General features: G+C 41.0%; 1 protein-coding gene across 3 annotated transcripts in view; it reads right to left on the minus strand.

Moving 5' to 3' along the window:
- The window catches only part of LOC121853608 (6-phosphofructo-2-kinase/fructose-2,6-bisphosphatase 1-like), an 85,277-nt gene that overhangs the window by 18,497 nt on the left and 38,975 nt on the right, over positions 1–27,805 (minus strand). For all 3 annotated transcript variants that reach the window (XR_006086361.1, XM_042347867.1, XM_042347866.1), the window contains exons 2-10: positions 7,500–7,625; positions 7,125–7,246; positions 6,086–6,259; positions 5,120–5,273; positions 4,616–4,719; positions 3,597–3,815; positions 2,434–2,522; positions 2,034–2,179; positions 1,563–1,690 (exon numbers count right to left, since the gene is read on the minus strand). Coding sequence is in view for 2 of the 3 variants with exons in the window: in XM_042347867.1 (XP_042203801.1) it covers positions 1,563–1,690; positions 2,034–2,179; positions 2,434–2,522; positions 3,597–3,815; positions 4,616–4,719; positions 5,120–5,273; positions 6,086–6,259; positions 7,125–7,246; positions 7,500–7,625 (1,262 nt within the window). In the remaining variant the exon portion in view is untranslated. The remainder of the gene's footprint in view (positions 1–1,562; positions 1,691–2,033; positions 2,180–2,433; positions 2,523–3,596; positions 3,816–4,615; positions 4,720–5,119; positions 5,274–6,085; positions 6,260–7,124; positions 7,247–7,499; positions 7,626–27,805) is intronic.

A 27,805-nucleotide genomic window follows, 5' to 3' on the forward strand; every position in this document is an offset into this window, starting at 1 on the left:
ACCACCAATACTATCACCACCACGTAATTCTTTTCCTAAACATACACAGAATGAAGAAGGTACACTTAAGTTCCCTATACTATACTCTCAATCACTGTGCAGGGGATTTTGTTTACACACTCAATACACATCACAATTGTGTTCAATAAAGAAAACACTCATGATTCTTCTCTGTTAACTATCATAAAATATATACATAGGTTTGTTGCAAAGTATATGGGCATCAGATCTTCATACTTAATACGTGAAAAGCGTAGTTATGTGGAATAGTTGGGAAAAGATGAGACAGTCTGCCCCTAAAAGGAAATAACATTACCTAAAGAGGATGAGTCTCCTTTCTCCATCACTTGGCTTTTACTAATAGCTATATCACAGACCTTTATGGAGGTTTATTTCTATAGTATTCTCAAACTCAATTCACATTGTATTTTATCCTCTTCGACACTGATCGGCATGTTAGCCACTTGGACGGTCGGTGCACTGTTGGCAAATACTGGGCATGTACTGGCTCTTAACTATGCCAGAACATGTGCCAGTGTTTATTATTTTCAAACATAACTTTTCTTCCTAAAATAGCTTCATTTTCTTGCCCTTCTTACTTATTCTTTTCTATAATTTCCAAAGTGGATTAACAAGTTGCTTTCCTTTCACACCTCCAGCACTTCTGATATTGCCCCTACCATTTCTCATCCCTTTGAAAAAATTTACCCAGATGTGTAGCAATGTCATGATGACTTGTATTACAATACTATCATCAAACGAAAATTATATATACTGTACACTACTGTACTGTATATTTTTCTTACAACTCAACCTTTAGAAAACACCTTTAGCTTCTTGAAGAAAATATCAGATAAAGACATACCCAACAAATTGTCTTCCTTCCCCCGAGATAAAATTCACCTTGAATAAATACGGAGATATTTTGTTTTCATCATACCAGTTCAACACTCTATAATGTTAAAGGTTATGTATGTATAGAAAAAAGATAAAACAGGAAACATTAACACATCCACCAGTACAAAACATTTCTCAAATTACTGATGGGGATTAAAAAAGCATCAGATAATCAAGCAGAAATTATAGAAGATGTTAAGTTAAAATTTCAAGAAGCAAAACTAAATGATTATGAAATAAAGCATAAAACTCATGCAAATAAGCAGTGTTACAATGTCTTAAAATACTACCAGAAAGCAAATGGCCTAAGAATTTTATCACAATGTCTCTTGTCATGCTTCTGTCAGTTTGGGTAATAAATGCTCATTTTTCTTTACTTGGTCTCGGTATTGTATATTAAAACATACCTCGTGGGTCAGGTCAGGTTAAGGTTAATACATTTAGTCTTCTATAAATATAGTCAGTTGTAGAATCTACTAGTCCTGTCATCAATGGTTAAACCTTAGTACTGTAGTGAAAGTATTTCTAGCAAAATTTATTACTGTATACCCTAATTGGAAATTCTGACAAGGCAAAAAACACAATTTAATAACAATAACCTTTGACTGTGAAACATTACTTCACAAGGTTGCCTCAAGTAAAGAGAAATGCAAGTTTATACTCACCACGGGTTTAGATCGATGAGTATCAACACAGTCAATGGGAATCTTGAAGAATTCAACCTTGCACCCATAGGCCTGAGGTGTGAGTTTGATAATTGTGTGTAGGGGGACCTTCAGGTAGGGGAGCTCCACTGTAATAATAACAAATTACAAGAATCCTGTGGGAAGACTTATTTAAAACCAGTCCAACACATGTTCAATATTTTTGTTTGTCTTTAAATTAAATCAATAGTCAGTGTATTGCATGTCCTAATTACAAGTTTTCTATTGTCAACTAATGTGCAATAGCTATGCCCTTTTCTGCAACTTATGTATGCAGAGTACAGTACTGGGGTATTAAAATAATACAGTAAATAGTTTGAATTTTCATCAATAAACAGGCAAAGATTAATATACAGTAAATATACATCTATAGTTCAGTACTGTATAATGTATACAGTATCATCCTTATGGTAATCAGTTATAGCTTCCTACCAGCACTCTTGTCCAGGAAATACGCTAAGACACATCTGAGAACAGCCTGATGACCGACCACCAACACATTCTCCTGTCGTTCAAGCTCCATTATGACACTCTCCAGACGAACCAGCACATCCTCGTACGATTCACCTCGTGGATACCTGAAAGACATCCAAATTTTCAGTAAGAAATTCTCTCCTCTGAACAACCACTAGGTCTACAGTAGTCAGGTTTCTGCACACACTGTAATTAATAAGTCTCCTAATAGCCATTTAGTATCCTATAACAGAGCATTAATGATTTTACTTCGAGATGACAATTGCAAAAAGTTAACATTAATAACTAATCGTTTCAGATTCAGGAAAATTTCAGTGAACATTGTGACACCAAAGCTTCCTCAAGTACAGTACTGTACCTGTAGGAGTATTTTTTCTGGTCACGAGCAGCAAACTCATCGGGGTACTGCTCCTGGATCTCCTCATATGTCAAGCCCTCACAAATACCCTGAAAAAAACATAACAAAATAACAATACAGTATTACCAGATACACACATCAACAATAAATATAAACAAGCCAAGAAAGAGATGTTAATACTGTACAGTGGTACTGGGATAAGCCTAAGAAAAAGGTACTCTAAAATAATACAACATGATAAAAATTAATAATGAAAATTTGGTAACTTAACAATACACTATTTAAAGGAAACTCCAATAAATATAATTAGTATGTTATATGAGGAAATAACCTTTCACAATACAGTACTGTATATTGAGATATTTGATCAACATTGATCATTTCTTCGATTCCAAATGATTAATAGGGATATGCAGTATATATAAATACACACTATACATTCAACCCTTTCCCTGTGTAACATGTTGGGTTGTACAAAGCCTTGGCTACAGTATAAGCTGCATCTAACTTAAGTAAATCCTCTAACAAAAAATTACTCACATATTCTCTCATTTTCTCCATCTACCTTTCACCCAACCCTGCTGTAAATATAACCCCATTCACCTTAAACACAGCTTTTTGTTATTACTGTACAGATATATTTCTTTCCTTCACACACCCATATAGAAGGTTCTTATTTGAAAGTGGCAGGTTATGAACTTGTCTAGTTTGAACAATGAAGTTGTCCTCTGCTTCTTCAATTCTTCACATTAATTTTATCTTAAATGTCTAGAAATTGTTCAAATGACTGTGGTTGTATTTCTTACAAACACATGCACACACTCAAATTAATTTTCATTCTAAGTAATTTTATATAAAAATCCTCCAATGTGGAATGCAAATATATGTCACAAAATATGCAATTATCCTGATATTAACCAGACATCTTCTACTTATATCTCTAAAGACAAGCCAAGTACCTCCTTTGAACACAATATATTCTTCACCAATGTTACACACTTTAATCAGGGACATATCATGGTAACATTAATCTTGATTCTGAATACAGTACAGTAAAATAGATATACCCCCCCTAAAAAACATAAAAAATTATTGTATTATTATTGTACACCATCAATAAACATCAAATTCTCAATGATATTACAGTGTACATATAAACTCACAGCATCAATCTCATTGAGAGCCTTCCATCTCTCCTGAGGAGCACTGATGCCAGATGCAGTCTGGATTGTTCTCTTCATGCAGGACGTCCAGACACGTAGATTGGGGATGCTTTGGTCAGAAATGAACTTGGCAAGGGCATTTGAATACTGCCGACCTCGGTGAGATAGATCAGTGTCTCCTCCAATACGACCTAACTGGTTGTACACTGATTCTCCATGCTGCAAAAAACAAATGGAATTATGACCCTTAAGTATAAAAGCTTCTTAACAATAAAGTATAGTACAATGTTAAGAAATCAGTCATCCAATCAGCAAAGACCAAAGCCCAAATGGCACTAAAAACATGTGTAACACACTAGTGTGACTGATGTTGCTAAGCCACTCTGACAAGTTCCGGTGCTGATTGAGCTCCTCGGGGAGTTCATAACTCAGATAAAAGATATACAGTATGAGGTAAAATTGGGTGCCAAAGAGGTAAGATTGACCACTTCAACAAGCTAACATCCTCAGCTCTCAGGTCTAAGCAGTCCAGACTTTCCTCTGTAATCATTAGTGATGCTATTTTGGCTAAAGTTTGGCCTTCTAAGACACAAATATCATCATCTACACCCTCCTCTTCCTAACTGAGTGGCACTGTCAGAGTCACTGCAGAGCTTTCTGTGGTCATCATATATTGTACCTCTAACTAGTCACTTTTTGTACAGTGTGTGTAGGAGGAAGGCATTGTGTATCATGCAATCAACAACACACAAAGCTCCTATAACTCTTCCACATCATCCTTCAACATAATTTTTAGTTATTTTTTATCGGTTTAATGTTTACGAACGAAAATAGCTCGACTTCTACAAATGTTTTCCAATGCAAACTATTCATTAATCTAGACCATCCCTGGGCTGAATAAAATTTCATCTAATTAGCAACAGTTGAGTTGTGCATGAATATACTGTACAACAATCAAATTATGGTTTTACTGCCAGAAATATCAAGAAGACATTATGTAAACCTTTTCATCAACATACCCTCGTCAGATAGATGGACCTTGGGGTAATGTGTATATTCATGAGGTAATAAGCGATGCGGCTCTCGATGTGACCTTCCTGCTTGTGTACCACCACTCGTCGGCCTGTCAAACATATTTCCTAAAGTGTTTGTTGTTGAATTCTGACACAAAAGTTAATACGCAAGCTGGTAATTGCTTCAAGAGCTTCAGTCTGATAAAAACTGTAATTTATGAGAGATGAAATTTTGAGGAAGGAATTTACATTTAGCCTTCAAATGTAAGGAGGAACAAAGCATCAGTGACAGAAATATAGAAGGCTAAATAGTTTCTAGTTTCATTTCCACTCATAGACAGTATAGGTTAAAGCACCAAGTTTATAACACAGTACTGTTATACTGTACATTAGGAGTTACTGTATTGTACTACAAGCTACAGAATCTATCTTTCTATCTTTATATTTTAGTCTTACTTCTCTTTCAGAAATACACTAGCCCTCAAATCACAAATTCACTGTTTTTATTACCTGCATCAAATATCTTCATGAAACTGTATTGGTTCTCTTTCTCTTCATCCAGCGGCTCATACAGGGAGCGGTAGTGCTCAATGCGCTTTAGGAAGTCCTTCACAGCATCCTCCTTCTCCATGTTGGTGTAGTCAGGGTTTGTCACCTTACATTCCTGGAGTTTAAAAGTCAAGTTAGGTCATGTTAAGTCAAGCTAGTGGTAAGAAATAGAAAAATTATGTCATTTTTCTTCAGGAAGTATAAAATTAAACTTGTTTTTACTATAAATGACCTAATCTATGGCCGAGACATTTTTATAAGAGCAGTATGCATATTTTTGTTGCCAATTTAAACTAGGGTCTTGTGTAATGTTCTAACTATATACAAATTTTTCTTTTAAATGCTTATAAAAAGGTCAACCATTACATACACAGCTAAATATTCAACAGAGTCAAATTATTACCAAAAACACAAGTCAACTGTGTGAGTAAAGAATCTTAAACTATACTATGAAAACTTTTTTACTTACTGTATATACAATAATTATACTTTCTGAATAAAATATATATGCCTGGAACAAATACTGTATCCTATAAACAAAGCTTTACATTGGTTATCCTCAGTAGTATAAAGTTAACCCCAAGTACAGTGAATTAACCCAGTAAAATATCTTAATCATTGGAGTACAATGACATATCCCCTTTGCCTGTGATGTCTTAACTCTTTGAATACTATACAATGAACTACCCGGTATTCCCAGGTAGTCAGGGAGTTAATAGAGTTAAATTATATACAGGTGATGCTATTGTAGTGGTGTATTTTTTGCCTTACATCATCCAACCTATCATATTTTATTACCATGAACTTTGTGAATAATAGTTAGACATTATCAAAATTTGGACAGTGTATTGGGAACCTTCATCTGAGGCACTGAGAATTGTAACTACAGTAATAATTCTGTAAGGGAAGATAGCGTTTAGAACTTACCATGATGTTTGTTTCAATAATTTTTGGGTCATTGCAGATGGACTCAATGAAGAATAGCTTGTACCCCATACTCTGACAGATGACGTGGTGGATCAGCTGACGGCGCTCCTCGTTGGTGTTGGTGGCGTCGTACACCGCCACCATCCCTCCTGACTGTAGGAACTCGCACACATCCTGAGAGATGAGACAAAAAGTAACTACAGGTATTCATTCACAAAAGTGTGTAGGGGTGCTGTGGTGGTGTGTGGCTGTGAGGGTGTGTAGGGGTGCTGTGGTGGTGTGTGTCTGTGAGGGTGTATGGTTGTGAGGGTGTATGAGGCTGCTGTGGTGTATGGCTGTGAGTGTGTGTGAGAAATAAACAAAAAAGTATTTCATTAATTCACATCTCCTTCAACTCAAAACCTAAACAAACCAGAGAGATGAGAGATTCTTTACCCAGCCTCAGGTAACCAGTACTCCAGGGACGGCAATCATGATAAGACCAACCCAATAATATGCTTTGCCCCTGGTGCTGCTCTGACTACAATGAAAAATTCCCACACAATTCCCACAAAACAGTAGTAAGAAATAATTGTAACCGTCATTTATAAACTTGGGTGTATGAGTTATTAAGTAAATTTATGACTTTATGTTTATGATATTGTACATTTATTCAAACTCAAAAGTAACCTATGACAAGATCAAATAAACACTATGGAGGGGAAACGCAGTTAATCTTGTGTTTGACGGTAAATCAATGTTAAAAAGTTATTGATCACTTTTAACCCTTTGGTGAGTGAGGTTCAGTAAAAACCTTTTGGACAGTGAGGTTCAGTAAAGACCTTTTGGACAGTGAGGATCAGTAAAGACCTTTTGGACAGTGAGGTTCAGTAAAGACCTTTTGGACAGTGAGGTTCAGTAAAGACCTTTTGGCCAGTGAGGTTCAGTAAAGACCTTTTGGCCAGTGAGGATCAGTAAAGACCTTTTGGACAGTGAGTATCAATAAAGACCTTTTGAACTGTGAACTTCAGTAAAGACCTTAACATTATCAATAACTTGCCTGTAGAGCATCAAGAGCACATTTGTTCCTAATGTTCGTGCCATCGCGGTTCCTAGGGTGGAAGAAGTCATGACCTTGGTAGCTTCCTACAGCTTGCCGGCGGTAGTCACCAACGTTGAAAACTATTCAACAAAACATACACACTACGCATTAGAATATCTTCACTACAGCATTACAGGCATAGAGTGAAATTATATGTATTGACATAAAATGCATTGAAACACTGTTGGATTTTCTTTCAGTTCCATAATTCAGAATACTTTACTTAGAGAGATAGAAATATAATAAGGTATACAAACAATTTTTTAATGTATAATGAAAATCTCAAAACAAAAATATTTCATTAATATTAAGGTATAAACTCAAATTACTAACCTTTGGTGGGAAGACCGACCCAGTTGAGATACCGAGCCAACTTCATGGCTATATAGGTCTTACCCCGGGCGGGTAAGCCAACCATGGCCACCACGTGAGGGATGTTGACATAGTCCATCCCCACTTCTGTTGAACACATAAATTTTCTAAGTTATAACATCTCACTGAACGTAAAAATACATATATGTAGATAAAGATACATTAAACACATACACAGACATAAAAGACGAACTCCAAACACAATAAATCTATCAGTAATAAAATATACAACGTTCTGAACTTGTCATCTTTCAGGCCTTTCGTATACAGTACTGTGATAGTTTCCTTCCCGGGTTCAGTAATGACTGCCTCTTGGAGCTCCCTTTATGTAGCTCCGTTGCTACACACATAGGAATACCGGTATGCCCATGTGACTGTATGTAAGTGTGATTGTTGTATCTTGTGATCCACTACGTACTGAGTTTCCGGAGCGGCTGGGAGTACTATCGCGCACTAAGGTCCCTTCCACCAACCAGCACTCTACCTTCAGGTGCTTCACTGATTCAATTTCATGTGATTCAGACTCACATTGTGGTTGGTTGGTGGAAGGGGCTCTTGTGCACGTTCGTACATTTTAATACAGTCTCTGGTTCTCATATCTACTTTGTAAATATATAACACTCTTTTTATAATAATCAATTTCCACCATATTATAAGAAATAGTACGTGTCCTTTACGTATACAACTGTGGTAAGTTTCAAATCAATCCTCTGACTTTAGGAGTTGTTGGGTGTTACAGATAGAGTAACAAAAAGAATATAACAGTTCAGTAGATAGAAAAACCACTAACAGTCATCTATTTATCTAAATCCTAGTTATTACGAATCCTAATACGTGGCCTTTACTTCATCCTCTTTGCCACTTGCCAGCTTACCAGCCAATCAAGTTCTTCATGGGATGATGGTTAGGTTTAGCTTGGATGTGGAGGTTACATACTAAACTGATGTGGTCTTGTATGATGCTAAAACTTGATAAAATTACTTGTGTGTGGACAATAGTCATTATCAGTATCAGTAATATTATATTATTTTTTGAAGTATTTTAATATTAATTCCTTAAAAAAAATGTTCCCTAGATATATAATAACAGAGAGACGTGGCCGACCGCCCAATCAGCGAAGAGAGGAAGTAAAAGTCACGTAATTACACCAGTCAAACGTTCATGATCTCGAAAGACACAAATATTTGAGAAATCTGCAAGTCACACACAATATACTGAGTTCGACACAGAAACATTTACGAGCCAGACAGACCAAACCAGACAAGACTTTCACCTGCGTCATCAGCCAGGGAGCAGGTAGCCATCTCGTCCCTTTTGTAAATTGTACCCCCAGGTGAGGCGACCACAGACTGACCTTACCCACCCTGTATCCCGTTGCCTCATATTCTTCCTTACCAAATGCACAACAAGCCTTCTGTGGAACACCTCTGTTAGGATAAATTCCGTGATTAACGTACAGCAAATACATAAGTGAACTTTCAAAATTCATAATAAGAATTAGACACTGTAATCTTATGTATAAAATAACCTAAGTTCTTTTTCTAGCATTGATTAATTGTAATTGATATCCAATCAATATGACCAAGGACAGCTGACAAAACCATGACAGACTTGTTTCCAGTAGAGTCCGTAATGTCAGCAGCATCCGGTGTTAAGGTCATCCAAGTACTAACCAGACCTAACATTGTAAGGTTAGCAGTGACTGTCTTGTATAGGAACTGACTATATATGTTAAGTTTTGCCAGAGGTAGGATGAAATTTGCTATCTGAACTTTCGATTTCACTTCAAAGGCTATACAGGTACAAGAACGGTTACAGTACATAACTTCTGTACACGTCTCCAGCACTAGTACGATGCCCCGAGAACAATGACTTAACCCCACAGCATTGTCTTAATTCTTTCAGTACAATGCCTTACACATATAACGTAATCCTTTGAATACGATGAGTTAACTGAATATGATGATTGCCTTGTGTAAGATGGTACAGTATCATTAAATAAGGTGTTAGAGTATTAGCGAATAAAAACACAGTTAGGGCATTTACGTTTAAAAACAAAGATATGGCGTGCAAAACAAGCACGCAGACAGATAATTGTATGCTCGTACGCTAAGACGCACACACTCCTGAACAGTGGAGCGGCACTCGTCATATGAATGAATGTCCGACTTTCTTGATTGTATGTTTACATCTATCTTTATCTCCTTTCCTATCTTTTATCTTGTGTCTCCTATCTTTGTGTTCGTGTTTTCTGGTTGCCTCATCTCCCCCTCTCTCTTTCAGTAACGTTTTCAGATGATGCTGGTGGCGGGTGAAGGGGAAGAGAGAGAGGAGTATCGACCAGGAGGAAGGGAAGGGGGGGGATGTTCTGGTGGGGTAAGCGGGTCCAGCGTCCATACTAGTTACCAAGGTCACCTGAGGACGCCCACTATCACCCACACCACGTGCTAAAGGTGTGCTACAGCGGTCTAAAGGACAGACATTTCGGTTCACGACGTAAGGAACATAATTAAGTAAGAAAATAACAAAGTCGAAATCTACATACATAAAGTTTGATTAGTCAATGTGCCGCACGAATGAAAAAGTGTGAGCAAGTTTGAGGCCTCACACTTCCATCTAACAGCCCTTCACGAAGTATTTGAAGTAGGTGAAGGAGGCAAGCGATATTGAGTGATTCACAGCTTATTGTGTCACCTTCCATATCACAGAAACACCAACCTATCATAATTATTCTCCACTGGTCAGCCTCTGTTACCCACTCACTCACAAGTCTTCTCTCAAGTCAAAAATAAAAGCCACATTGCCATCACATCAACCCCCTCGATGGGCGTTCTGATGCATCTAGTACAGACGTGAAAATCCTGGGCACTAAGTGTGGAAATATTCCAAGATATAATGCCCAGGACCCGCAGTGCCTCACACGCTACAGAACGCACCATTAGACAAAAGGAAGGATGTAAACAAAGAAAGGGTGTAAACAAAATAAGGATGTAAACAAGGTTCCACGGAACAGCGAACAACAGAGGACTGCGATAAACAACGACACTGCTTGTGTACCTTAGTGTTAGTCTGGATTTCGTAAGTCCAGTTGACACTGCACTGTATGGATAACAAGTGTACTCATTATATTGTGCAAGTACGTAACGGTATCAATGACTACATCACTGAGTACATTGAATGCTTTCGCCCAGGTCATTGTACTCGCCTTTAACCCCCTTAAAAAAACATCCAACTAGTTGGTGTCACAATCGCAAATGATGGCTGGCTTGCTGTTTGGTCGCATGACTACAGAACCTAAATAAACCAATAGAAACCTGTGGTACGTACAATTGGGTGTGACATTAACTCGTCTAAATAAACATTTCTTAAAACTTGGCAAGGCAAGAAATGCATCCCTCCCACACGATGTATTTATTTCCAGGCATCTATCTGAGGTAACGAGAACATGCCGATATTTGCTGTACTCTTAAGGCTGGTTGACGTGTAACTGTAACTCTTGTGGTCGTTACGTCGTATGTCTCCCGCCGCTGAGCGAGGTGTGGCGTCCTCTATGACCTCTATCATAATATCGTCTGGGAAGGGACAACAGCCACGCAAGAGATCAGTTAGAGGTGAACCCTGGGTGATGGTGATTGAATAAATGTTTTGAATAAGACTTGTGTATCCAATAAATACAACGATGACGTCAAGAATTATTGTAAGAACGAATCTGGTACACATAACCTAATGTACTGGATAGTTATTATTTTATTAACAATTATAAGGAGTGTATTAGGTAATGAGATTTACCTTCCACACATCGAAACTCTTTACAGTAGTTACCTTCTACGTATATAAATTTTAAACCTGAACTAGAAGACAAGATCACACCCAACACAGCTGACAGATGCAGCTAAGACTCACTAAAGCAAAATGTCTCACCACTTCTAACAATGCCCATTAAGGCCTACATTATCTTACATACTTCACAACCTCACCTTAATCATCGCCGCCACTACTGTTGTGAGCTCAGTCTCTGGACCGACGCACACAACACAGGTCGTCACACAGGGCACTAACCTTGTTCCAGCTGATGACTGGTTACTAAGGAAACCGGACCAAGGCGAGTCAGTACTGCTGATGTTAGCGTCGCGTCACCCAACCCATTATCTGTATATTTACCTTCAAACTTTACCAAAAATTAACTAAAATCAACCGGGATGAAATACTGAGTAATTTTGCTTGCTTTTGGTTACCCGGATCTGAAGGTATATGTGGGTCAAATTTCTCAAGAGTGTGATAGTGATTATGGCGACTCATGAGTAAGTACTTATAAACAAACAAGTGTATGTATGTGTGTAAATATATATCTCTATACATTACACTGTGTATGAGTAACCATAAATACACGTGAGTGAAATATATAAACATTTTAATATCTACAATTCAAACTTTCATGATATACCAGTTTACATCCGGGTAGGAACTGGACACACAAGCACGAGCTCAGAGCGTGATACAATACAAGCCACTGCCCTGCCTGCCACCCCTTCAACCCCATCCACCCACCCCCACCCATCAACCAACACCCCCCCCCAACCCCGCCATTCCACCCACCGACCCACCGACCCACCCACTCCCACCCACTCACCAAATGCCTCTCCCTACCCCCCATACAAACACTGCCCCCCAAACAGATATACAGAATATATCTTTAATATTCCTTTGCCTCTGAGTAATAAACAAGTAACTCAACCCGGATATATTCTCACAAAACCTTATGAGCCAAATTGTTCCTTTCTTATTTGACAATGGTGTTCTATGACGTCACAACCAGATAGCGAATTACACGGTCAAGAGGCTTTTGTTTACGAACACTACAACATTATCTTCACTGAATACCACCACCACTGTTTACAATCAAGCTTTACTGAAGATAACGTCAAGTTCAAGATCTTTTAAGAGTTGATAAGGAATAATTACAGAAAAGCATAAAGTGTTTGTTTGCTTTTGTTTGCTTTTATTTGCTTTTTTTTTAGTTAATGCACAATGCATAATCACCGGCATATATAAAGATCGTAGCCCAATACAAACAGGTAGGTAATGGTCAGTGAAGGAAGGTATAAGTTTGGCGGGTGAACTAAACCAAACACAAACACCGCCAATCACTCAAAACAAACTCGAGGAGAAACCTAACCCGGTGTGTTTACAAGTCATTCATTCATTCGCGTAACTAACGAAAGAACAGTCGTGGGGTGTACGACGCTGTTTACGATGACCTTCTTGCCCTGATCTTGTTTCAGGAATATCACCCTTTTGAAGCTCTGGATAGATCTCGATGTTTCGATATTTGGAGTACAGCACTAGCTAATAATTCCCACCACGAAACTTGTGTCGAGACTCCTCCAAAGCTTCGAAAAGTGCAGAATTCCATGTGTTAAAGGCGATATTGCTGAAAAAAGACCAGGGCAAGAAGGTCATCGTAAATGGCGCCGTACACCCCATAACCGTTCTTGCAATTGGCCACAGTGTATCTAGTAACCTGCTGGTAACCTGTTCCTCCTTGACTTTAAGAGTTAGGTTAGGTTAGTTTACGGTGTACCACAAGAGGCTGGCGTTCAGTGATCTATAACCCTGAGGTACAGTTAACAGTCAGACACACATTGGTCCCGTTAAGAAAGTCTGTTGGCGCAGTGTAGTCTTTTGAGCGAGCAGTAATTAATTCTTAATTAGGTGGAGATAATAGAACTAAACTCATTACTCAATATCAATGTATTTTTTATGGAATTTTGAACGTCATTGTGTGTAAGTGTGTGTGTGTGTGTCTCTCTGTGTGTGTACAGTAATTTATATCAACACAGCTGTCACACGTCGAAGGTATTCAGAGTAAAGTATTTCCCAAATCACTACCGGACGACCTAAACCCAAATATCGGCCCAGGGATGACCTACCACACACCAATGTACAAGCAACACACAATAGACCTGCCCTTCAATACATATTTTCTTTAGTTTAATTTTTCTTTGTTTCGTATTGACTGAAATTCTGAGTTTCCTTATTTTATTTACAAGGTGTGCTTCTGTATAATTTCCACCTATGGCTTAAGTGAATTAGTCAAGCCGTATATAATGTGCCCCTGGATTAGTTTAACATAGGCAATAATTGTGTATCTTTGCGACGCGACCTGACCTGACGCTAAGCTAATGTTACGTAACCCAACACTAATCTAACCTAATCTAATTTAATCTAACCTAACGCTAAGCTAACTTAAAATGTCACACTGTCACATGAGTAAATCTCGCTTGTTAAGTTTGGAAAATAATACAGTAGTGGATGAAAAGTCGTATACATAACAACACTAATAAGGGTGAAGAAACGTGTTTTTTTTTATTTAATTGACCCTTAAAGTCCAAATGAACATCTATAGTGTGATATTGGTGAGCCAAACAGTTGAGATGTATGAAAAGTGTCATGCAGTGTTGAATAATATGTGAAGAATTCATTGGAAAACATTCGTCATCAACTGGACACCACGACCCATGGAATTTGTCATGGGGTGATGTAGAGGTCACTGGCGAGAGCCTGGCGAGTTACATCACGGCCGAGAACAATAGAGGGCGCCCCAGGAGCACCGGCCAGCTGGCATGAAGAAAATAGGAAAAAAAAATCTCGGACAAATCCTTTTAAGTAAACACAACCAAATATTTCCTACTACAGTAATACATGATGAGTGACAAACTAGACTTAGGTACAAACACAAAATGTAATATCCACAACACGCCCAAAATATAACCATTTTTACCCACAACTCCTACGTTTCAAAGATGATGTTAGCTGGTGATGTGTCTACATTAATACAATAATTATTCCGAGAGGTCACAGGTTCGATTCCTAAACACAATACAGGATTATTATATTTACAAGGAGTTAAGATACACTACTAACGCTTCTGTAGTGTTCTTTTCAGTGTTATGTAAGTGAGTCTACTGGTTCGGGTTCACGAATCTGAATCTCGGGGTACGTGAAGCTGCAGGAAAGACGACAGGACTTCTGACCGTGAGAATACAACACAAGTGTAACGTACAAAGTGGTAATATTAAGCTTGTAATACCTTGATATCAGCAGAAATATAATGATGGAAGTCACAAAAAAATAAAAATAAAACAAGGAAAATATATTAACCTCTTTTCCTTGATTCGGTTTTATCGTGTAACTGATAACACTATCTGATTAACTTAACTGTTCGTGCTATATGTTATCTCCATTAAGAAAGAAAATAACTCGGTCTCCTTGTGTCTGTGTTGGGAAGTTTATCAAGTAGCGGCAGGTATTGAGGCCAAAGGACATGTCCACCTTCACTACTTTTTCCTGTAACACCTGTGGAACACTATGAACACCTGTGGAACACCATGGACACCTCAGGAACACTATGGACGCCTCTGGAACACTATGGACGCCTCTGTAACACTATGGACGCCTCTGGAACACTATGAACACCTCAAGATACACTATGAACACCTCAAGATACACTATGGACACCTCAGGAACACTATGGACACCTCAGGAACACCATGGACACCTCAGGAACACTATGGACGCCTCTGTAACACTATGGACGCCTCTGGAACACTATGAACACCTCAAGATACACTATGAACACCTCAAGATACACTATGGACACCTCAAGATACACTATGGACACCTCAAGATACACTATGGACACCTCAGGAACACTATGGACGCCGCCCTAGTGAAAGATATGCACCCAAAAGGTTTATGTAAATTTGAATCTGTGGCTTATGGAGACACTCTTCCCTGGACAGTGTGAAGGTATAAACCACAGACCAGTATACAGAAGGTTTGTAGTAGGAAGTAAACCAAGTATTTTTGTTAAGACTTACCAGGGAAGCCGACATTGTGTTACGGCTTTTTGAAACTTCTCATTAAAAACTACAAAACTACGTGTAATTACAGTGAGACTAATTATAATGGATAACCAAATCTGTTCTTGTATGATTTATAGCATAGTTGAGCAAACACCAAATTACACTACAAAAAACTGGCCAATTTTTTTATTATAAGTTTTTAAGACATTAGTTTTGGCCCATTGGAAGGAGTTGGAATGGGTAAAAATAAATATTTATAATAATATTTTTTTCAAGTTTTATTTCATTTTTTCACAATATGATTTCCAATAAAAAATACATAAAAAAATACCACAAAAGCTCCTCTAAGATATATACTGCCATTAGTGCACTATTAACTACCCAGTGAGGCATAATCATGTTCTTCATATAATAAGAACATTGAAAATATCCCCCACATAGGAATCACTATGTGTGTGTGTGTGAGCGTGCGGGGTAGTTCAAGGTAAACAGCATGAGTGGGTGAGTGAGTGCGTGTGTTAGGAAGGGGATGCGGATGCCTGCAGCGGATGGGTGGTGGTGGTGGTGGTTAAGAGGCGTCCAGGGATGGTTATATAACTCAGTAAAAGCTATGTACAGACTAGGAAGGAAGTACCTGTAGAGACAAAACTAGGTCAAGTAAACCAAGGGCCGGCGGTCTGGCAGAGGCGACTTAGAGAAAGAAGCTGCCACGAGCCACCCCACGAGCTGCCAGTTTGCCAGAAAAGTAAGACGAAAATTGGTTGTGTTCGCTGATGGTGTTGGCGTTGGAAATGAATCTTGTAGGGATTGATTGATTCATTGGGTAAATCAGATCTTGTATGGGCTGTAGTGTGTGTGTCCAGCCTCCAACATAACTTACAATAAACTCCTCAGTAGGAAACTTTGGCCGCTACCTCGTTTAAAATACTACAGTAACTATGCCTTGGTAATGGTTTTCAACGTTAGTTCAAGACACTACCAACGAGTTCAGACCCACACCTAACCTAACCTCAGTACAACACTATACAGCACAGTGTTTTGAACGTACGATGACAAAACTATGATACTGTTTTGAATGTATTAACACCATTATAACTTAACCGGACCTATACGAAGATGAAGATTTTTAGATTAGATTGCCCCGGAGGGGGGTAGTTTATTGGGCACCCCCTTACATCCTGTGCAAGGTGAAGCGCAGAAGCGTTTACAGCGCCCATCTGGGAAGCATGCGGAGTTCATGCTTGCCTTTATGACTCATGCATTAAGGGCGTAAAAGCCTGAAGAGTCATAAGTTTTGTCAGCAAGTTACATAAAGTGACAGAATGATGAGTGTGTGGGGGGAAATTTCCCGGTACAATTTATCTGTTTATGGCAAAGCGTGGCAGGTCCCTAATAATGTCAAGTGCCAGGCCATAGCCATAGGCATTGACAATATTGAGGGACATACCTTTTAGTGTGATTGTGATGGCGTGTACGTCGGTAGTGTCGGCTTCATTCAAGGGGGACGTCGAGAGGTTGGTAGGGGACGTCCTTCTTGGCGTAGATAAGTAGTCCACTAGCATGTCCGCATGGTGGTCAATTGATGTGGAGAACTGGAGTGGATGGGCCCCAGGTGCCGGCATGCCGGTGGGTGGACGGGGGCAGCCGGGTCACGGGGCAGGCTCGGTGTGGACGCCAGCAGTGGTGCCAGGTGGCGGTGGAGTAGGCCGTGAGCAAGAGGGGCACACAGGGGGGGCTACCAGGTTGCGTCAAACCATAAGAGGGGGGGGTGACTGGGTAGCAGCTGAAGGCAGGGGTAGTCTGTGTAGGTTGGAGATGGCGGTACAGAGTGTATCAAAGAGTTTTCAATACGGTTGGTAAATTCGTGTAAGAGGGATATGCTCTGTGTCGTGTCACCAGGGGGGGGGGGGGGGGGCACCGGTGGGGGCACAGGTCTGACAGCGTCTGAGTAGAGACGGGGAGGAGGCCCAGTTGTAGTTGAGTTAGGAGACGGCCGGGACTGCTGTGTTGCAGCCAGGTGAGGCCAGACAGGGGCAGGTGTTGTTGAAGAAGGCTCGGTTGGCTGGGGGAGAGGTTGAGATTGACGCAGCCTTCGGGGAGGCTTTTCTCCTGGGACAGGCGGACGGTTGGGGTTATTGCCGTGAGTCAACATTGTGCCAGCCACCACAATTACAACACCTGGGATCAACAACATAGCCCACACCACCCCCATTGAGGTGGTCTTTGATTTTTTGGGCACAGATGGAGGAGTGATGGTTACGTGAACAGAAGCGACATCTGGAAGACATCTGGGACGCTCACGTCGGCAGCAGGTGGTGAAGGTGTGACCCCCCAATGGGAGCAGATGACACAAAAAGCAGGCCCGGGGTGATAGGGTTCTGCATACAGTGGAGGGAGGACTGGGTGGGCATCAACAGTGGTTGGACACTCCCTCCCCTTCGATTTAACTATGACAGCTGCTTGTGGGGTCTTCCCTCAGTAGTGTCGACGTATACTGAGTATACGTGGATTAAAGTGGCGAGCATCTTCGACTTCAGCGTATAGGGGGAACTGTTTAACTAGGATGTGCCAACATTCCGCTGTGTCAGCAGGTGGAGGCACCAAGACAACCGCGTCATATCCAACAGTACTTTCCTCGGGTGTCTGACACTTGATAAAGTTACGGTTCTTACCTTTCCGGAATTGAATGGTGAGACCGTGTTGTCTCCAATACTTTGTTGTCCAATTACCGGTAGCCTCGACGGTTTTCACTGAGTCCTTGGGGAAGTGCAGATGCAATTTACTCGGTTGGTTGGCAGAGGGGAGAGTCGCTGCCCTTAGCATTAGTGTTGCTACTCCGGGAAGTGTTTCCCATAGAAACATTACTGTTACTGTCACTATCACTGAGGTCTGAGTCTTGCAGGGTGTGGGATGCACTATGACCATCTGTCTCAGAAATGTCTGTATCCATGAGAGAGGGGACGCCTCTGCTGGGGCGCTTACGTCAGAACGTGAGTCTGTTTCTGGTCGAGTCACCCTAGGGCGCCCAGGCTACCGGCAATATCAAAATGAAGCCGGATTCTCAAGTTTCATACGATGGATATCACTCGTTATGAATGTTTAAACAAACACACATCTAACTGAAATACCACCACTTCACTGACACTGCATTAAATAAACTCAGTTTGTACCTGGCATATCAACCAATATATTTGGGAAAATTCTAAAAGAAGTGAGTAAAAAAAATGGCTACAACGCATCGGGAAAACAAAAACAAAAGAGCATCTAGGCGCGACTGTTGAGATGGCAACAGCGCCATAAACTCGCCAAACCTCCACCTTCTTCCCTTACCATGATCACACCCCGGTTTATCTCCTGTTGATAATGATAATCTATCTATCCCATTAATAAAATAATTCTTTAGTTTGTGCATCATTATATTCTGAGGAGCATATAAGCATTTAACAAAGAGAATTCGGGCATACCACTGGTGATGACGTCATCGATACGCTATCCTGACTGCAGTGATAAAACCACATAATTTGTAAGTTGTGGTTCTTTGCTTATTTCCATACTATGTATTGTATTTTCATCCATTTTTCAACTAAAGCGACAAAAACAATACCAGTATATTCCTTTGTCCGTATGTGTATGTGTGTATGATGTATGTGGATGCCCTGACAACAACGATTACTCATTTTAATTACTGATAGTACATTAAATAGTGAGTGTGAACGTTAGTACACTACGACACGCAGCATGACGTGATCCCAGAATAGCTGAGTCTGTCACCTGTTGCTTGGTGCTCGTTCAAGAATGTGTTAAACTGCAGGTGTAAGGCATTAGTAACAATGTTGATTTAGGAAACATGTGATGCTCCATAGAATAAATAGTATGGCAATATATCGAGAAGAGAAGGGAAAATAGTATAATCATCGGCTCCATTTTATTTCAAGGTTTAAATATTGCCGCTTTTCAAGAGCATATGTCTGCAGCCAAGGCAGTCATTCCCACAAGGTAAACAGCGTGTTGAAACCTATATTCAGATTACGAAATCCGGTATTCTGACAGTGCTAATTCAGAACACGGATTTATATACACACACACACACACACACACACACACACACAGTGTTCATAATGCTTCTTAAAACTAGGTCAAGTGTGTGTGTGTGTGTGTGTGTATAGTAATTGCTGGGGATACACGCGTCCGTTCAAGGCAAGGCAGCTTTTAGTTTTCCTGGTCATCTACAATATATATATATATATATATATATATATATATATATATATATATATATATATATATATATATATATATATATATATATATATATATATATATAATAATTAAGGCCGTAGCCTTGTATATATAACAAACAAGTTTCAGTGACTTCCGGACACAGTTTCTTATGTTGCCAAATAAATATCTTCTGTTTATATACATTTAAAGAATAACGTGAATAACTCGCCCATAGTCCATGGATGACATGACGCACGTAAGGTGATGTCCTCGTGTTTTCAATGTTAAATGCTGCTCCACCTTTCCTACAATCCCGGATTTGGCCGAGTTGCCAGGTTTGTGTGATCGGTCGCTATTGGTTAGCTCTGCATAGCGCACTCCTCCTATTGGCTGCCTCGAGGGTGTGGCGAAGGTGCGGTCCTGCACGTACGTTTTAATAACCTTGAGATGTGGTTAATTTGAAACTACTTCAAAGACCTGACGTTACTGGGAATGGTTGTAGATTAATATATATCAATAAGCAAAATATATTCACACACTACTTAATTATTACTCTCCATATCACTATTTCCATTATATATATATATATATACCTGTATATTCAAAGTCGGTGACTACTCAGCTAAACAAGCCCTTGAATGTCGTTTTAAGGTCAAGCTCCACACAGAGACAACCTACAGGTACCGTTGAGCTATTCATATCATATACACAAGCCAAGCCAACCCTCAGGAACACCCTTATAAATATGGCTAGCAAGAAAAAACAAATATCAATTTCACCCCCGATACTCCCAGGCCAGAGTCCCCCTGTTAACAGTGTCCCGAGCATATTGTTATCTATGACGTAGTAGCGGGAGCAGCCACGTCATCACCGGCAGGCGGAGGAGAGCAAGCAAGTTAGTCACGTATTTTGTGTGATGCCCAGTGAGTGACAGTACTTGTCGGTGAGACCCTCTGGCCACACTACCACCGCCAACTCCTCTCCATACTATGCTTGGCAGGTCTGATTTGATGCGTTAAAAATACATATAAATATAACCTTGACGAAAACACTCAGTACAAGTTACAATTATTTCTTAAACACTTATAATAATTTTCAGTATGTTACATTATTTGTTACACATAATATCTAGTCCGTTACGTAATTATACAGAGACTATTTGCGTAAAATAAACTAATATAAGACATGAAGTCGCTTTTACGATGGCCTAGGAGCTGCCTACGTCACATAGTTTGTTTATCCCCGGGGAGGGGGTAAGAGAGGAGGGCGGGGAGAGCAGAGCTGGCTAAGTGGGCCAAGCTTCCAGGTGTTACGCTTGAGGTGTGTGGAGAGGGATGGGGGGTTAAGGCGGAGGGGTGTGGGGGGGTGTAAGGCGGAAGGGGGTGTAAGGGGGAGGGTGTGTAAGGGGGGAGGAGGGTGTTGAGGGAAGAAGAAAAAGAAGTGTCATGTGTCAATCCTTGGATATGTCAAGGTGCTGTGACTGACAGTGCTGGCCCAACTGACAGGTAGTTAGATACTTCACCGTGACAAGTGCATGATGACATTGTGTTGGGTTGTGTCGAGTGTGTCATGTGAGTGTCAAGAGCGTCATGTGAGGATATTAAGGTTGTGTCATGTGTGTGTGTGTCGACTGCATCATGTATGTGTCGGTTGTGTCACATGATATCAAATGAGACCGTTAGAACCCGTTACAACCATATAAAAAATCACGGACGCAATAAACGTGATCATTTAATCTTCAAAAGACGACTGGACAAACATTAACCACAACAAGATATCTAGTTAAGAGACCACTATGCAGTCTTCACCCCCCAAAAGGTCCTAAAGCCGAGTAATTCTGGTGCGTATGGGGCCCTGTTGGTAGCAGCTGTGGGGTGCAGTGTCACCTTGAGTTTTTTTTTTGCCCAGTCATAGGACCTGCATAACCTTCACGGGAGATACCTCACTCGCTGACCACTGCTAATGTGTAATACTTCCAGAAACTCACATAAAGAAGAAAAAGAACAACAACAACAACAACTACAACAACAACAACTACAACAACAACTACAACAACAACTACAACTACAACAACTACAACAACAAGGGGGGGGGGCATGGTGTCCTCCCCCATGACCCCAACAGATGATTACGCAACACCCGGTTCTTATGTCTTGAGTTATACCTATATTTGACATTGCATTATTTAAGGAGCGTATTTTAGAGATGCCAAAGACTTCCAGTTAAAGATGGGCTTGTTGTGTGTCTTAATTCCACTAAGTAGCTCCTCTTAATTCCACTAAGTAGCTCCTCTTAATTCCACTACGTAGCTCCTCTTGGCCGGCCTTCCTACAGCTGCCTCTATAAGATATGGTTACGACTCTATATTTCAAAAGGTACATTACGGGATCACCTGAAGAATCTCCACCTCAGCATATTTCACCTAAAGATTAACCACCCTAACAATATTTGAGAGGATGAAGTTAGGTTAGGTTTTGGTTAGCGTTGTGGTGGTTAATGTTTAGATGAAATAAACTGTGGTGGAGGTTCTTCAGGTGATCCATTGCAAGTAAATCCTGGACACTTTGGCAGCCTACGGTAACTCGGTAGCCTTCGGTAACTCGGCAGCTTTCGGTAACTCGGCATCCCACGGTAACTCGGCAGCCCACGGCATCCCAGCCAACTTTCCTCTCCACCTCCAACCCTCTTAAACTTATGCAACACGAGGCACAAGTCACATCACGGCAAGACATAAATAAATATGTATGACCTGTATGCGTCGCTATGATGTGTATTAATAACTTGTTTTCTTAAGGGGAGGAAAGACTAGCTAACGCCCCCTCAAGTATAAGCAAGTCGAGGGAAAATTTGACAGTTTCATCTTCGCAAAATAATCTCACATTACCTCCCAATACTGTCTTGTAACAAACGCTATTACTTTCTTAATATTTCCCACTTCCCAAAAATTTTCCCTCTCTTTTTGTTTCCTTTTCCGTTTTTACGGGGATTAGCCCACCCAAGCACAGGTCAATAGTAAGAGAAGCAATTGAAACCCTGCAATTGTGTGTAAATGAGGCAGAAAGTCAGATTAGCAACCTGGGACTTAGTCACAATATTCGTGATGCCATGTGGCAGCAGGGTCTACCATTAGACAATACATTATGCTTCCAATATCTTCCCAGGCGATAGTACCTCCCTGTTTGATACCTGCCTACTACCTGTGAGCTGCCTACAACTTACCATTTCCAACTCTCTTCTCCCTTGTCCTTCCTCGATGTGTGTGTGTGAGAGAGAGAGAAAACTGGCGCCAGGCTAACTGTACAGTAAATGTTTTGGACCCTCCCTAACCGGGCAAACAGACGCTGCACCACCACTAACATCAACCACCACTCCCTCCCTCCACACACACACACTGTAACCCAAGAGAGTCACGCATGTCAAGCTACAAAATTAATATGAGACATTTTCAAGCGTCCGAAAGCCTCAACGTACAAGATTTTAACCAAGGACAACTCGAACTTGAGGCTTCAGCTGTGTCTAAAAAGCTTCAATTTGTTTTATCTCTGCCTACGTTTTAGCTGCACCAAAATAGCTTTCTTCTACCAGTATGTTTCTCAATCAAGCTATATCAAAATGCACACCCACAACACTGAAGGATATGCCGGACCATGATAACATATATACAGTCGTGCTAGAGATATAAAGATACCAATGCCAGAATACATACATACATACATACATACATCCATACATACATACATACATACATACATACATACCAAATGACCGCACCAGAAATATAAGTCTAAAAGGCCACGACACACACAAACACACATGACATATATGTACACGCAAATTAAAAATGTACCCGGAAGCACGCACACATGCGGGCGCAAATTTACTTTTCGATGTTTACCAAGCAAAGTGACAGACGAGGCGGGGATACCGTTTCAAGCCACAATCGAGCATTCACCTTTATTGACATTGACCGACTGACTATGCGACGTAACACTCTCTCTCTCTCTCTCTCTCTCTCTCTCTCTCTCTCTCAGGCCACTAATATGTGGTATACCCGTCAATGCTCCAGGCCTGTACGGTATGATTGAGCTGGGGGGGTTATGTAACACTGCATTATTCTGGAAACCTGCCTAGCGCTAGGTGGAGTGTGACTTCTGGCGGGTAGTAACAAGTGGCGGGGACGTTGTTCCTCCTGGGGAAAAATGTTACACCACAGTACACACCAAATAACTCTCAGTTACATAAAACACACACACACAAACACACACACACACACAAACACACACACACACACACACTAGTACTGTTTTACTTAAGAAAATGAAGACTTGTTAATTACCTGGTTTACGAGTTAAGGTAAAGTGCCTGTCTGTCTGTCTGTCTGTCTGTGTATGTGCCTTCTTACTACTAAACTGTCATCATACCTGTCCACTTCCCTGTCTCCCACCCTAAGTGTCTGTCTATTATTTGATCGCATCTTCGTTATCTATCATCTGTCTATCATTCTGCCTTCCTGTCTATCTGCCTGTCTGTCTGCCATACTACTCCCCCTTAAACCAACCCACTACAAGCTCTCACGCTAAGTTGACTGCCATCCTTCCAACCCGTCTGCCATCCTGCCGACGACCTTCAGGATATAAGGATCTGCCAAATATTCGGGGGGGTCTGCCGCGCGTGCCCTCCGGTGCCGCCCACGCCGCCCAGGGTCGATACGGTGCGGAGGACATGCCAGGGCGGGTGATGGTGGAGGCTGACCCCATTGGCCCTCTCCTGACCATCACCTACCTGTGCCATGGCCCTCTTCTGGCCCTCATCTGTGCCACGGCCCTCTCTTGGCCCTCATCTGTGCCACAGCCCTCTCCTGGCCCTCTTCTGGCCCTCATCTGTGCCACGGCCCTCTCTTGGCCCTCATCTGTGCCACGGCCCTCTCCTGGCCCTCAAATAATGCTCTCCTAGCCCTCTCCTGGCCCTCTTCTAGCCCCCTAGCCCTCTCCTGGCACCCTAGCCCTGTCTTAGCTCCCAGCCCCCCTCCTCCCCGCACTTGCGTGACCTCAGACACTGCACCTGTAGTTATAAAAATATCTGGCACAACTTCCCACCTACCACCACTACCACAATCACCACCACTACTACCACTACCACAATCACCACCACTACTACCACAACCACAATCAACACTACTATCACAACCACCACCACAACCACCATCACCACCATTATTACCACAACCACCACTACCACAACAACCACAACTACTACCCACAACCACCATCAACTCCCTCAATGTCACACAAGGTCAATTTCAACATTCTGCAATATAATCAAAGGCCGCATTTTACGCCAGCCAATTAGAAGCGTCCTCACATCATCAGTTTGGGGACATTCTATCGTGCAAACCTCTTTAAAAAAAATTACTCCTAATTCTAAAAAGTTCTTACGATAAATATTCCTCGTAAGACAAAAAATTCACGTGTTGTTTTATTTATTTTCGCAACATTTGTTTTTCACCGTGAGAATAACTTGATTTCATAACTCCTATATTTTTGTTTGGTCAGTCTGAGTAAACAGTGACGTCATTGAGTCTGAGTAAACAGTGACGTCATTGAGTCTGAGTAAACAGTGACGTCATTGTTCAGCGTTCGCATATGCTGCAAATATTCTTCCGCGGGGGAATAAAAAAAAATTAAGAACCTAATTTGCAAGTTGTATGAGATAAAGATGAGAGTGTGTTATGGTGGTGGGCGTTGCGGACGGTGAGACTATTTTAAACATCGAGTGCGATTGAAGGGAAAAACCAAAATGAAAAGCTTAAAATAGAAACACGATTTTTGTTACACGCAACATGAATTCAAAAGTAATAAAATCTTTCTTAACATACAAGATGAAGTCGTCACAGTAATTAGCGATATTTTAACCCTTAAATAAAGATAGGCAAGGATATGGCTCTCAAATGCACAAGCTCAGAGCGAACGATCTTCATGGAGAAATTCTAGCAGCTTTAACATACACCCAACTTCGCGGTCCGTTCCAATAATGACCTCAATTCCCGAAAGTTATAATCTTCCTAAGGATTATAAAACCTTGTATTAACCGATATAAACCTAATATATTTATCTGAAAATGGTAGAAAAATAAAATACGTATAATATTCGTGATGAAGACTGCTGTTGGCCGTATTTCAAAAGGCGCGAGTGTATTATATAAGGTAGGTCGGTTGTGTAACATTACGAAGGGAGCGTTTGATATATATAACTAATTTTCTTCGTAAATTTAGAGTCAGGTAAATTAGTTCCTGTTAATCCATATGTAAACAACTTTATGTTAACTCGTGTAAACAACTTCCTGTTCAACCACATGTAAACAACTTCCTGTTCAACCACATGTAAACAACTTCCTGTTCAACCACATGTAAACAACTTCCTGTTATCTCATACGTAAACAAACACACAAACACACAGATACCTTCACCGTCGACAAACAAACTGGACCTCGTGACTGTACAAACATGTTCATCCGGTAACAACATGTTCAAGACGACAGATGAAGGTTAACAAGAAGAGTAACCAGGAAGAACAGTTACCCAATTATGTGTTTGTGTGATGAACAAATGTTTGTTTATTGGTTTGTTTGTGATGAATTGCAAACCGATGATAATTGTACAGCCACTCGGTGTAAACAAAGGAACAGAACACGTGTGCCACTCATGACAACACAACACAACACACGAAGAACGAAACACAAGTAGACTTTGTGGTGGAGAGAAAACACCGGATGAGTTGGCTTTCATCACAAGGTACAGGTTTGGTTAGATTAAGTTAGGCCAGGTTAGGTTTGTTTGGGCGTTGGTGAGGTTGGGTTAGGTTAGCTTCTGGAGTCCTACAATGAGTAAGTCCCTATAAATAAACACCGTAAAGCCATTGTTTACTCCGGACAAAAACAAAGAGTGGTAGAAAGAGTTAATTAGCGTCAGGTGTGGTGGTCGGAGGTGAACCACAGGTAACGCCACCTTCGACCCATCCCTGGTGACTCTGGCCCTGTACACTGCACCATCTGTAATGTGACCACCTCCCTAGCGCACACATACACACACACAGTCAGTCAGTCTCTCTCTCTCTCACACAAACACAGTCTCTCTCTCTCTCTCTCTCTCTCTCTCTCTCTCTCTCACACACACAAAAGGACGCCACCTGCAGCACCTGGATAAACAAGAGACGTGACAGTGACATGACACCCACTGTGCACCGTTCTCTTCACTCGCCTAACACCAACCAATACCCAAAACACATAGAGAGAGAGAGAGAGAGAGAGAGAGAGAGAGAGAGAGAGAGAGAGAGAGAGTCTGTTCCAGGAATAAACAACTTGGTCTCTCGTGTCGAACTCAACTCCTCCATTTAAGTTGTGCGCCAAGTGCCACCTATTGATTAATGGCACCCATCTTAGGCCTACTACTACTGGCACCCGTCTTAGGCCTACTAATGCTGGCACCCGTCATAAGCCTACTAATACTGGCACCCTACTAATCAACAATCAGGAAGAAGAAGAGCAAGAAGAAGACTAAGAATAAAAATATGAGGAAGAGGAAGAAAAGGGAGGAGGGGAGGGGGAAGAAGAGGAGAAGAAGGACAACCACAACCAGAATAAGGTTCATTTCCCCAACCAAGGATAAATTAGTGAAGACAAAGGGCCATTTTGGAGGGTGGAGGTGCTGGTGCTTAAGGGTGGAGGTGGTACTTGAGGGTGGAGGTGGTACTTGAGGGGTGGGGGAGGTTCTGGTGCTAGAGGGTGGGGGAGGTTCTAGTGCTTGAGGGGGTTAACTAGCACTGCTTGACTACACTTAAGGTCTTTAGCGTTGTTCACTCAATGTTTGTGTGCTAGAGGTCGAAGGTCATTCTGTAATAAACTTGAGGAATGTGAGAGTCGAGAGAAGGGAGGAGGGATGAGGAGGGAGGGAAGGAGAGAGGAGGAGGGGAGTGTAAGTGAGATGAAGGAAATCAGAGTGAATGAGAAGTAGGAAGAGAAGTGAGAGGTAAGAGAATTGAAGGAGGGAAGAGTGAGTGAGTGGTGAGTGAAAAAGAGGCTAGTAGGTCACTTTCTATTCTTTCTTGCTTCTTCCTGGGAGCGATGAGGGGAGGGAAAGAAGGTAGTGTGTGTGTGTGTGTGTGTGTGTGTGTGTGTGTGTGTCTG

Source organism: Homarus americanus, unplaced genomic scaffold, assembly GCF_018991925.1.
Source record: "Homarus americanus isolate GMGI-L3 unplaced genomic scaffold, GMGI_Hamer_2.0 scaffold4896, whole genome shotgun sequence".
Classification (NCBI taxonomy): domain Eukaryota; kingdom Metazoa; phylum Arthropoda; class Malacostraca; order Decapoda; family Nephropidae; genus Homarus; species Homarus americanus.